This window comes from Cydia splendana, chromosome 24 (assembly GCF_910591565.1).
Source record: "Cydia splendana chromosome 24, ilCydSple1.2, whole genome shotgun sequence".
NCBI classification, from domain to species: domain Eukaryota; kingdom Metazoa; phylum Arthropoda; class Insecta; order Lepidoptera; family Tortricidae; genus Cydia; species Cydia splendana.
Genome location: NC_085983.1, coordinates 4,702,472 through 4,715,000, shown reverse-complemented (window position 1 = coordinate 4,715,000; position 12,529 = coordinate 4,702,472). Strand labels below are relative to the sequence as shown.

Here is a 12,529-nt window from a genome sequence, read left to right as displayed (position 1 = left end):
AGAAGAAGAATTCCATTACAAAGTGAGATTAGTTAGCATATTATTGCATTTTTTTTAATTTATAACTATTTACAAAAAATACAAGTGGCATATCCGCCATATAGCATAGTGGCATATTTTACACACAAAACAAGTTATCATCATGAATTAAGAATACTAAAATTATAACATAGAATTGACATTGAGGTCATCATAAAATCATGAATCATCAAATTATAGACATACATTTAAAATGCAAACAAAATTATTTGTATCAAGTTATTTGTATGTGCGTCTTTTTTATCTGGTATCATTAGAACTGGTTACACAACCTAAAGAAATGGTACACTTGGATTACTTCTTCAGTATAATTTATTATTCTCATCTCCTACCTGTACCAATACTCATAAGCTTATTTAGTCTTAAGGTCTATATTCTTTGAGTCTTAAGAAGAATCTTGCTTCACTATATTTAATAGATTTGTATTGTATTGCTTTCATAATTCAGTGAAACATATGGGGAAACCCCAAATTATGCCAACTTGACATAACAACTATTGAATAAAGATTATTTAAAACGCAGGGAGACGGAAAGAGGAAGAAGAGCAACTAATAGTTACCTGATAGTTCTGTGGGGGCACCCCAGGAGCAACTTTTTGCTGATATTGTTGCGAAATGCAACATTGCAGGAAAACAGCAAAAACTAGATAACGCAACATCTTTCACACCTGAAACGTATACAATAACAATTACTACAAACTGTAGACACACCTTAATTCACTATTTTAACGATAAAAAGCGAAATTATAAGTGAAAACTTGGAAATAAAACCTATGATCTAACCTCCGTGTTGAACCGTCTTAAAAGCGAGGTTAATTGATTTACCTCTAAATGTAAGCTACGTGGATATTAATGGCGATAAAATGCTTATCGAGTATTCTGATAATGTAAGCCGATTTAGAAATCGCAAGCGTTTCTAAAAAGTGTAACTTCAAACAAATCGACACGTCACGTCAAACGTAAACGTCATTTGACATTTTAGTGCGTTTTGTTATCGCACTGTTTTTTTATAGTAAAGTAAAAAATCGCTGAAACCGAAGCGAGCGATCCTGAAGGACCGTGGGCAATTTTCTAGTCAAAGAATATTCATTAGTTTAGGAGCTGTTTTTGCATAAATAACTGTAACATAAATAGCTGTTAGAGGGGCAAATAATGACGTTTTGATTTTTGTAAAAGAACAAGGACTCTCTTTCTAACAAATGGAATTTGAATATAGAATTCGACTGATATTACAGCACAAATTATACAAATGAAACCAAATGTGGCACGTTTCGTCATTTGTAATTCGTTAATTGCCAGTGATAAATAAATGCGATCAAATCGAAGATAAATTGTTACATCTATAGAGCCCTAATCCAATTTCCGAACCGAACGCAAAACTCTTTCTTTCTGTCAGTGTCACTATCTGTCACTTGCATGTCACTTGAATATCTTTCTTTTTATTTCTTTATCTGATTCGTTTTCTTATCCTGTGACTATCAATCCGGTTTGGGTGGTTACTTTCTTTTTATTACAATTCAATACCATCTTTCTAATACGCATAGGCATTTACAAATCGGAACATATCACTACTTGAAAGTTCAGGAAAAGCATCCATTTAAATATTTACATCTTGTGTCAAGGTACGTTTTAAACAGTTAGTTATTATTTATTTTTAGCCACACACCCAAACCCAACCCCAACTCACACAACTATTTTTAGAAAAATCATAGAATACAATACTTATTGCCTCTTTCACCTGTCTTAAACCAAAGATGATCGTATGTTTTTAAATAGTGAATTTAACTTACTTTGTCGGTTCAGGAAGTAGGAAGAAGGTAGCAGGAAGCGGCTATTTGCTAAGCTGAAAATGCTTTGAAACACAACTGAAATTAAAAAATGATAGGACCATATAAATATGTACCTCCTATGTTTTGGTATGTTCACATAAAATTATGTTTTATGTACAGTCACCTGCAATAATATGTTACTCTTCAAAGGCCGCGAAAATATGTGTGTGTGGCTCTACAAACAAATCGTGTCAGAAATTTTTGCGGCCTTCATTGTGTAACATATTATTGCAGGTGACTGTACAATCAGAAAAACTATTAGCTTAGCACCCTGCCTACATAGTAAGCAAATCCTGCTCTCATAAGCCCAATATAGGTATCAAAACAAGAAATTAATTTGAAAATTGAATTTTAACAAAAAAAAGGTATGTTCACGTTTAGTTTCTATTGAGGCAAGTTCAGCCAGTTATGTATGTATGTCTGATGTATCAAATAATCTGATCAAAATAAAATAATCTTTCTCTCACGTGCGGGCTTAGACTCTTGGGATATTGTCCCCATGCTGGCCTAATGTGGGTTGGGGACAAAACATACAACTTAAAAAAAATTCCACATGGTATCATTACCGAAACGTCTAATATTTTTAACATGGGAATCAAAATTTCCATTTCTAAAACGAATGTTTTCTTTGATCCTGCGAAATCTTCCGGTAATTGGTTCTCAGAAAATTTTCAACTTTTTGGAAATTTTCCACTTTATTATATTGCTTTTGCAGGTTACACAGAAACATGACAACTATGTCAATGGATATAACAAAAGTTAAAGAGGAGCCCGGGGAAGAGAGTGAGAGCAAGGAAGCCATACAGGCTGATTTGTATGAAGATCATGTTATCAAGAGGGAGGTGGTTGTGGGCCCGGAGGTTTTTCAACGGCCTAATGTGGCATTTGCATGTAAAGGTACATTTTCTAAGATTTTGGCAGTTACAAACTATGTGAATGGACAAAAGTTTAACGCATTCACTGCCAGGCGGGAGCTCAGTCCGCAGTCGTTTTTTGTTACATATAGGCTTGTGTCGGTCGCGAACTAAGAACTGTTAGGAAAGAAATCCCGTGAAGGACCGAAAGGAACTAAATCTTTTGGCGCGCTCTTAATCGGTCTTTAGGTCCTTTAGTGGGATTGGAGAGCGATTGACTGAGTGAAACGGAAAACGGACGGAACGAAACTATTTAAAATGCCGCTAGCACAAGTGCGAATGAGACAAAGAACAACGTGACACGCCAAAGCCCGAAAAGTATGAAGCAAAATCAAATATTTTTCCATATACCTATTTTAATTTTTTTCATTGAGTTAAGGTGTTTAATGTTTAATATCGACATAATCATATCATACAATTTGAATTTACCAAAGATTGGAATAAAATCGAGTGTAAAACCGATTCCTATTCATTCCCGGCTCCCAACAAGTTCGACGACCGAACTGAACTAAAGGAACTAAAAGAGCGAACTAGTTCGTTTGACCGATTGATAGAGAGTGGAGCGCTCTCTGTAGTGAACGAGCAGGCACAAGCCTAGTTACATACGGGTTTCACATGTTATCGACCCTCGTAGCGCGTAGCACGCGCTGGCACTGAATGTGTTAAAAACGGTAATCTGAGTAGGGTTGTTTTTTAGTATAGTTTTGCTATGTATAATAAAAAAAAATTGCTTTCTTAGAACAAATATTATTATGTGATGTTTTAACGTTCTATGATTTCTAATTAAATCTTTATGATAGTTAATAGTGATCTTTTATAGACTCCCAACATCATGTTCCATTATGCTTGAAAACCAGACATATAAGTTTCCTAACAATTAATTTATTTTGCAGCTAAAGAAAATGTCAAAAACTGTGAAGAAAATATCAAAAGGGAACGGCACATGCACACCACACTCAAGGTTGAAAAGAAGGAAGAAATTACAGATAATGACAGTCAAAATAACTCGATGACCTTTGATGATGATTTAAAATCTAAGTTAAAAGAAGCTGAGAGTAATGATAAAAGTCCCATTAAAACTAATGTAGTAAAACCTATAAATAAAACCTTGTCAGAAGAGAAACATTTTACATGCAAAAAGTGTAAATCTATGTTTTCTAGCAAATTGCTTCTTTTGAAGCATAGGAAATCCAAACATGGTTATGCATATTACAAATGCAAGAAATGTAAATACGCCGCTGGTCGCAAAGCACATTTTGAAAATCATTTGCGTACACATACTAGAGAAAAACCATTTAAATGCCACTGGTGTGAATATAAGTGTAGCCGGAAAGACGCTTTGATGGTACATGAAAAGATACACAATGAAGACAGGGAGAAACGTTATCAATGCGAACAATGCAGTTTCAAATCTGACAGTAAAGGAACCATAGTTCGCCACGAAATGGTACACAGTGGGGAAAAACCATACAAGTGTCGCCACTGTTCATACGCCTGTAGAGGCAAAGTTGACTTGCGAAGACATGAAGGAACACATAGACCTGAGAATTCATTCAAATGTGGGATATGCGATTATACATGTACGCGAAAAAGTGACTTAGGTCGACACAAAAGATCACATGCACCAAGACCATTCAATTGTACAGAATGCACTTTTAAATGTAGTCGAAAAAAGGTATGGTTGCGCCATCAACAAATGCATATCGAAAATACTTTCCAATGCAACGACTGCAACTTCATATGCAGAATGAAAAGCCGGTTTCTCTTGCATCTAATAGAACACCGTAGTGAAAAACCATATAAATGCAATCAGTGTCAAAATGAATACAAATTTAGAAGCAGCTTAAGAATACATAAAATGACGCACACTGGTGAAAAGCCTTTCAAATGTAATCAGTGTAGCTACAGGTGCAGCCTTCATTACAATTTACTGAAACATAAAATGAGACACAATGGCCCGAAACCATACACTTGCGATGCATGCGGTTTCAAATGCCGCTTACGAGGTGGTCTAATACGTCACCTAATGATTCATACGGGCGAAAGACCGTTTAAGTGTAAGTCGTGTGATTACAGGTGTAGGGATATCCAATCTTTACGAATACATGAGAGAATACACAGTAATGAGAAACCATACAAATGCGATATATGCGAGTATTCGTGTCGATGTAGAAGTAATTTGACTAAACATGTGAAGACTTGGCACTAGAAGCCCAAGGGTGCGAAACTCTTCCTTTCGGGAATTCTCGACTCCGTTCGGCTCAGCATTGCTCCGAGCAATTATTAGGGTTGGCACAACTTGACGTCCCTTTACGTGTACGACCACAGATAGGATATTGACTTGAATTTTGACAACCCTAAATAGCCGAAAGGGATATAAGAAAGGGACAGCATGATTCGTCCCTGAACCGCTGTCAAACTTCGGTTTTGTAGGAAGTTTCCTTTCGTTTCCTTAAGATATAAGGTACACCATAGTGCACTAATTATTGGCCAGTGGCCAAAACATATAGGTACTTTTGACGCGTGGTGCAAACAGACTTAATTGTTTCAAATTATAACAGGGTGGAAAGGCACGACGATCCTTCCCGGAAGTATTAGGTCGTTTAAGTGATACAGAGACTATTGGTAATGGTAAGAATCGTTAATTGAGTAAAAATTAAAAATTGCAAAAATACTACTTTTTAACTGTGGTGATAACCCTATAGCATGTGCACATGACGGCTAGATTAAGGATCTCCGTCGGGAAAGCTCGGGACTTTACACTTTTTTCCGATCGTTGACAGTATCGCAATGATGTATGAATGACGCATAAATGTCAAATAAATCAAATGCATGCAAAAATATTACAAACAATTTTATTACTTTCTTAGATAATTACTTTTTCACCTCAGCAGCTCGAACAAGGGTACTTTGCTTCTTAAAAACAGTGAGCAAAATGCGATTTTGCTCACTGAGTCATTTTGTCTCACTCAGTGAGCAAAATCGCATTTTGCTCACTGATTGTGTCTCACTAAGTGAGCAAAATGCGATTTTGCTCACTGAGTGAGACAAAATGACATTCAAGTGATCTTTATAGTCATTTCAACATGCGGGGTCTAATACAAGTTCGATATACTTGGGTTCTATTATCTCTGTCCCTCTAGGTATGTTCTCACTGCTTAGGGTGAAAAATTTTGTGTACTACACGAGATCAAAGTTATTTACATCTCGTGCGCTTTTGAATCCCTTACTACGCTCAAGATTCTAAATTAGATTCACTCGCTACGCTCGTGAATCTATTATAGAATCTTTCGCTTGCACGGGACTCAAAATAAGCACTCGAAGAAATATCAAACTTTGATCTCTTGTTGTACAAATAACTATTTTCCAATATTTAATACTATCTTCTTTTCACATACGGTGTTCAAATGTACCTCCGTGTATTACAACGCCGCCGCAGCCCGTACCCGAGTATGTCGATGCACATTGCACATGCGATATAGTGTATGCTCTTCGTCATTTATCCTCCGCAGAAAGCACCAATTAGCCTTTGTCTCATTTCGTCCGCAGTTTCACATTCCGTTTGGTTTGGTACACCATATCTTTTACACGGGTCTCTATTGGTTCCCATAATTTTTTTGTTCCGATTTATTCAGTCCATAACGTTTTCCATCATAATTTTTATTAGTTATATTGTCAATAGTCATAAATTTTAACAATATAAATTGCAGTTCCGATTTTTGCAGGTCACTATTATTGTTAGTCATAAAATTTGTTACTCATAATATTCAAAGTCCAGAAGGTATACCATTACATAATATTGAAGGCAATAAACTTGCTTACAATAATCGTTGTAAGGTCTTTTATTGCAGGTTATAATGATAAGTAGGGGATCTATTGCATTCTCTAAATTTTAAGTTCCGATTTTTTTAGACCATATCGTTTTCCATCACAATTTTTATTAGTCATATTGTCAATAGTTATAAAATTAATCAAAACAAATTGCATGCTAATTTGTTGCATGCAATCCCCAGGTAGGTAGACATACCTACCTGGGGATTTTTTTTATTTGGCTTACTGATTTCCCCTCCATTTCTTATTTTTCATGTAGTTTATTAAGCCATTTCATCCCGCCAACGAGTCGACGGAGCCCCGCTTCGCGGGGCTCCTATTTCCGCTCTGAGGGACACAAGGTAACTAACGAACCTACCTGAGGAATCAGATGTTTTATTGTTTGGTTTACTGATTTCCCGCCATTTCTTATTTTTCATGTAGTTTATTAAGCCATTTCATCCCGCCAACGAGTCGACGGAGCCCCGCTTCGCGGGGCTCCTATTTCCGCTCTGAGGGACACAAGGTAACTAACGAACCTACCTGAGGAAACAGATTTCATTTTTCTTTATATGAAGGATGTCATTAAAAATGGCCCTTTGTTTGACATAATTATTGAAAGTCATAATGTTTAATATTATATCCTCTAATATCCTAAATATTAGAATATTAGAGGATATCATTTTATGACTATCGAAATTCGAAACAGTAAGTTTATGGGAAACAAAGAGACGACATTAAAACGATATGATTAACGACCATTAGTCCGATAAAATATATGCCTTAAAATATTTCTGAATAATTATTGATATACCTTTGAATGTTATACTCAACAATTTTATAACTTTTGTGATTATAGCGTTTACTATTATAGATGTTTAACATTAGAACTATGAAACGTTATACTTAACAAAAATTATGACTATTGATGTTTATATCCATAAATTATATGGATATCAATTTCTGACTATCGAAATTCGAAACAATAAGTTTATGGGAAACAAAGGGATCCCCTTTTACACAGCCCCACAAATTTAAATAGCCACGAGCATCTAACATTTTTATTTGAAGAATATGACATTCAATAAGTATAGTTCAATGAAAATTTAATTTCAAACATCAGACGTCTTGTCTATTTCCTACCACGCAAGAAGGTTTGTTAGTTTGGTATTGAAGAAGTATTTATTCTTGATTTATTCTCAGTATTTCATTTTTGCAAGTTCATTCGGTGCAACTAACACAACCTACATGTAATTTTTTATTATTTTAAATAGTTTCCAATTATTCGAAAATAATTTTGTGAAACGTGTTAAGAAACTAAAACCTTTTTATCAGTCAAGGAAACCAGAGATATTTATAAGACGATTGCGTACTTTTGAGTGGTTGTCAATGTCACCATTTGAACTGTCGTTGTAAACAATGTTGTGGTTAGTATTATTAATATTAAGGAATAACATAACTATTTCATTCAAGTATTGAACAAGTGGAACCACTAAGAAAGCGAAAATCCTGCAATGATTCTTACCGTGCTGTAAGCAGACCTAAAAATGGTTAGATGGCAACAAATTAGCATAATTTCCTGTCGAATACTGATTGTTTACAAGTAAGTTCATTGACCCTGTCACCTGTTAGCGTTAGAACAAAGTAGTTTTTTGCGTGGATGTTTAAAAGGTTAATCATTTGTGGATGTATAAAAGGCATAATTTAGAAACGGTTGCCCATATTAACATAGTTTCTATGGAGAAAATATAGAGCTTAGGCTAAACTATCTCCCATTTCCGGAAAGGATCGTCGTGCCTTTCCACCCTGTATATATATGTACTTGAACTTATGTAAATAATATTTTTTAAATGAATAAAGGTTATTAATACATGGTGCCCACGAGGAAACTGAGGGATTTGAACCACACATTGCAGAGGCTAAAAGAAGGAAAAAAAATTATATGACTTTAGCTCAAATTCGTCAAAAAATATTTTTTTTGGGTGTTTTTCCCCCTTTTTTGTGTATTTGTACATATAATGTAAATGCTATTTGTAAAACTGTCAATAAAAATATTTTTTTTTTGTGATAAGTAATCCTAGGTTTTGCAAATAAGTGCTACTTGTCACTTTTTGATGCCTATCAATAAGGATATTTGTACTAGGTCCCAGTGGCAACATCGCCATCAAAAAGGCCACTAAGAAACAATAACCAGATTTTTTTTTAACTGGTTTTGACTAGGCTAGTCTATAGGACATTTTAGTCTTCAAATGAGATCAGGAATATACTGTTAAAATCTCTCGGGTTCCTCATGGGTACATTGTATATTATTTATAAATTATTGTTTTATTATTTATGTCACTTCTGTCGCTTAACTTCAAATTCGGGTAAATCCTTTAGACACTCTCAGCAAATATCTACCCTATTACCTTTTCTTAATACGAAAATCGCATAATCTGACACGGGGATTTACCAGAGTTTGAAGTTAAGCGACTCACTTATAGCACCTACTTAAAAAAATCGCAATCCCTAACCTTGTGGTGACTGTACATTAATAAGGTGTTTTACATTTCTGACGGGGTAATTAAACGTACTACAGACTCGTATTGAGATATATTATCGATTTCCATCAAGATCGGGTCAAAATAAAGAAATTCAAGATGGCGACCATTTCTTTCAATATAGACTTTAGATTCGTGTTAAGGCCAGATTGCCCACTATAATCCATAGTAAATTTATGGTGGGGAATAAAAAAAAGTGAGACTGTGACAAGGACAAACAATAATAGCGCTTTCGCTGCTACTCCTACTGAAAGATACATAAGACTATCCCGTTCGGTCATTTTCTTCCACCCCTCATGACTGATCCAGTTATATACTAGATTCATGAGTGCGACATAAAATAGTAGAAATAAAATAAAATTGAACTATTCTAAAAACATCCATACTAAATTGTTGCCATTTTTAAGCACTTTACGTAGAGTTAGACCAAGAAAAGTCTGCATCGATTTTGATAGCCCACGCAGGCTCGTGGCATTTAGGTAGCACTTAAAAGATTAGTTTAATTAATTTCCGTTTTTTAGTGGTTTTTTTTTCTCGACTCGTATAGGAAGAACATTGTCACATCACTAGTCTGTGCCTGCTACCTAAATGCCACGAGTTACCGATGTGTGCTCATCACTAATATTTTAAGTGCTACCTACCTAAATGCCACGAGTTACCGATGTATAGATATGACGTATAAATAACACTTGCACTGCGTGGGCTATCAAAATCGCTGCAGACTTTTCTTGGGCTAACTCTACAATTTCAACTCTAAGATTCGCGAGCAGCCGCGATACCTTCATACTGGTATACGCGCCCCGGCCGCGGGTTGGTCAACGACACCTTCGTAACTCATGAGGCCCTGGTACTTGCTCTTTGCTAAATTCAACTTTAGGACAATTTTTTTCTCGTTTTTGGTCACAGTAGCCTATGGAGACTAACAAGCAACGCTAAGCGGTCTTCTTAGTCTATGGATGTTGCTATATTACGGGTGTCACATGCGCGTTTCTGACTTATAAAGCAATTGTTTCTACTATAGGTACAGTCAGCAGCAGAAGTTGCTAAGCGGGTCAGGTGTTCAAAAATGATCTCGACACGACTTTATTGTTAAGAGAATAAGAGCGTGTCAAGATCATTTTGAACACCTCGCTCGCTTAGCAACTTCTGCTGCTGACTGTACAACCTAATGAATATTCTGTAAGTTAGCAGCAATGCATTACCATTGAACCTGGAGTACCTACCCAAACGTAGTGATTATATTAATATATTCTCTTTGATAGCCGTCAGCAACTTTTCGAATTTAGAATGTTCTACATCGAAATTTTTCCTGTCGCGTATATATATATTATATATACCTCCGAGTCGCTTATAGGGAGGTTGGTCGGGGAGGTGGGTTTTGGACTCCGGCCGCGGGCCCACTGCCATATAAACGCCTCACGTGCTCTTACAAACTGTATACATTCAAAGGTCTTACATACTGGGCGCCTGTACACACTCAAGGGTCGGGCGAAGCCCGACATTCAGCGCGCGAAGCGCGCTCTTACATACTGGGCGCCCGCGGCGCCCTACACACTCAAGGGTCGGGCGAAGTCCGACATTCAGCGCGCTCTTATATACTGGGCGCCCGCGGAGCCCTACACTGCACTCAAGAGTCGGGCGAAGCCCGACATTCAGCGCGCTTCGCGCGCTCTTACATACAGGCCGCCTGCGGCGCCCTACACACTCAAGGGTGGGGCCAAGCCCGACATTCAGCGCGCTTCGCGCGGCTCTTACATACAGGCCGCCTGCGGCGCCCTACACACTCGAGGGTCGGGCCAAGCCCGACATTCAGTGCGCGCTCTTACATACAGGCCGCCTGCGGCGCCCTACACACTCAAGGGTCGGGCCAAGCCCGACATTCAGCGCGCTTCGCGCGGCTCTTACATACAGGCCGCCTGCGGCGCCCTACACACTCAAGGGTCGGGCCAAGCCCGACATTCAGCGCGCTTCGCGCGGCTCTTACATACAGGCCGCCTGCGGTGCCCTACACACTCAAGGGTCGGGCCAAGCCCGACATTCAGCGCGCGCTCTTACATACAGGCCGCCTGCGGCGCCCTACACACTCAAGGGTCGGGCCAAGCCCGACATTCAGCGCGCTTCGCGCGGCTCTTACATACAGGCCGCCTGCGGCGCCCTACACACTCAAGGGTCGGGCCAAGCCCGACATTCAGCGCGCTTCGCGCGGCTCTTACATACAGGCCGCCTGCGGCGCCCTACACACTCAAGGGTCGGGCCAAGCCCGACATTCAGCGCGCTTCGCGCGGCTCTTACATACAGGCCGCCTGCGGCGCCCTACACACTCAAGGGTTGGGCCAAGCCCGACATTCAGCGCGCTTCGCGCGGCTCTTACATACAGGCCGCCTGCGGCGCCCTACACACTCAAGGGTCGGGCCAAGCCCGACATTCAGCGCGCTTCGCGCGGCTCTTACATACAGGCCGCCTGCGGCGCCCTACACACTCAAGGGTCGGGCCAAGCCCGACATTCAGCGCGCTTCGCGCGGCTCTTACATACAGGCCGCCTGCGGCGCCCTACACACTCAAGGGTCGGGCCAAGCCCGACATTCAGCGCGCTTCGCGCGGCTCTTACATACAGGCCGCCTGCGGCGCCCTACACACTCAAGAGTCGGGCCAAGCCCGACATTCAGCGCGCTTCGCGCGGCTCTTACATACAGGCCGCCTGCGGCGCCCTACACACTCAAGGGTTGGGCCAAGCCCGACATTCAGCGCGCTTCGCGCGGCTCTTACATACAGGCCGCCTGCGGCGCCCTACACACTCAAGGGTCGGGCCAAGCCCGACATTCAGCGCGCTTCGCGCGGCTCTTACATACAGGCCGCCTGCGGCGCCCTACACACTCAAGGGTCGGGCCAAGCCCGACATTCAGCGCGCTTCGCGCGGCTCTTACATAAAGGCCGCCTGCGGCGCCCTACACACTCAAGGGTCGGGCCAAGCCCGACATTCAGCGCGCTTCGCGCGGCTCTTACATACAGGCCGCCTGCGGCGCCCTACACACTCAAGGGTCGGGCCAAGCCCGACATTCAGCGCGCTTCGCGCGGCTCTTACATACAGGCCGCCTGCGGCGCCCTACACACTCAAGGGTCGGGCCAAGCCCGACATTCAGCGCGCTTCGCGCGGCTCTTACATACAGGCCGCCTGCGGCGCCCTACACACTCAAGGGTCGGGCCAAGCCCGACATTCAGCGCGCTTCGCGCGGCTCTTACATACAGGCCGCCTGCGGCGCCCTACACACTCAAGGGTCGGGCCAAGCCCGACATTCAGCGCGCTTCGCGCGGCTCTTACATACAGGCCGCCTGCGGCGCCCTACACACTCAAGGGTCGGGCCAAGCGAAAGATTTAAAGAAGGAAGGAGTTTAGGAAT

At 40.4% G+C, this 12,529-nt stretch overlaps 1 protein-coding gene and 1 long non-coding RNA gene across 7 annotated transcripts in view; one reads left to right on the top strand and one right to left on the bottom strand.

Moving 5' to 3' along the window:
• The window catches only part of LOC134802291 (nuclear transcription factor Y subunit beta), a 26,297-nt gene extending 25,285 nt beyond the window's left edge, over positions 1–1,012 (bottom strand). For 5 of the 6 annotated variants that reach the window (XM_063774873.1, XM_063774869.1, XM_063774870.1 and 2 more), the window contains exons 1-2: positions 864–1,012; positions 599–706 (exon numbers count right to left, since the gene is read on the bottom strand). In XM_063774873.1, coding sequence (XP_063630943.1) covers positions 599–697 — 99 coding nt within the window. In that variant the 5' untranslated portion in view covers positions 698–706; positions 864–1,012. Of the gene's footprint in view, positions 1–598; positions 707–821 lie in introns of all 6 variants that reach the window. The other variant, XM_063774871.1, reaches the window with a different exon arrangement.
• A 464-nt stretch (positions 1,013–1,476) lies between these two features.
• LOC134802065 (uncharacterized) lies at positions 1,477–4,585 on the top strand. Its single transcript, XR_010145806.1, has 3 exons — positions 1,477–1,660; positions 2,583–2,764; positions 3,675–4,585. It is a non-coding gene; the product is annotated as an uncharacterized LOC134802065 (long non-coding RNA).
• The last annotated feature ends 7,944 nt before the right edge of the window (positions 4,586–12,529 follow it).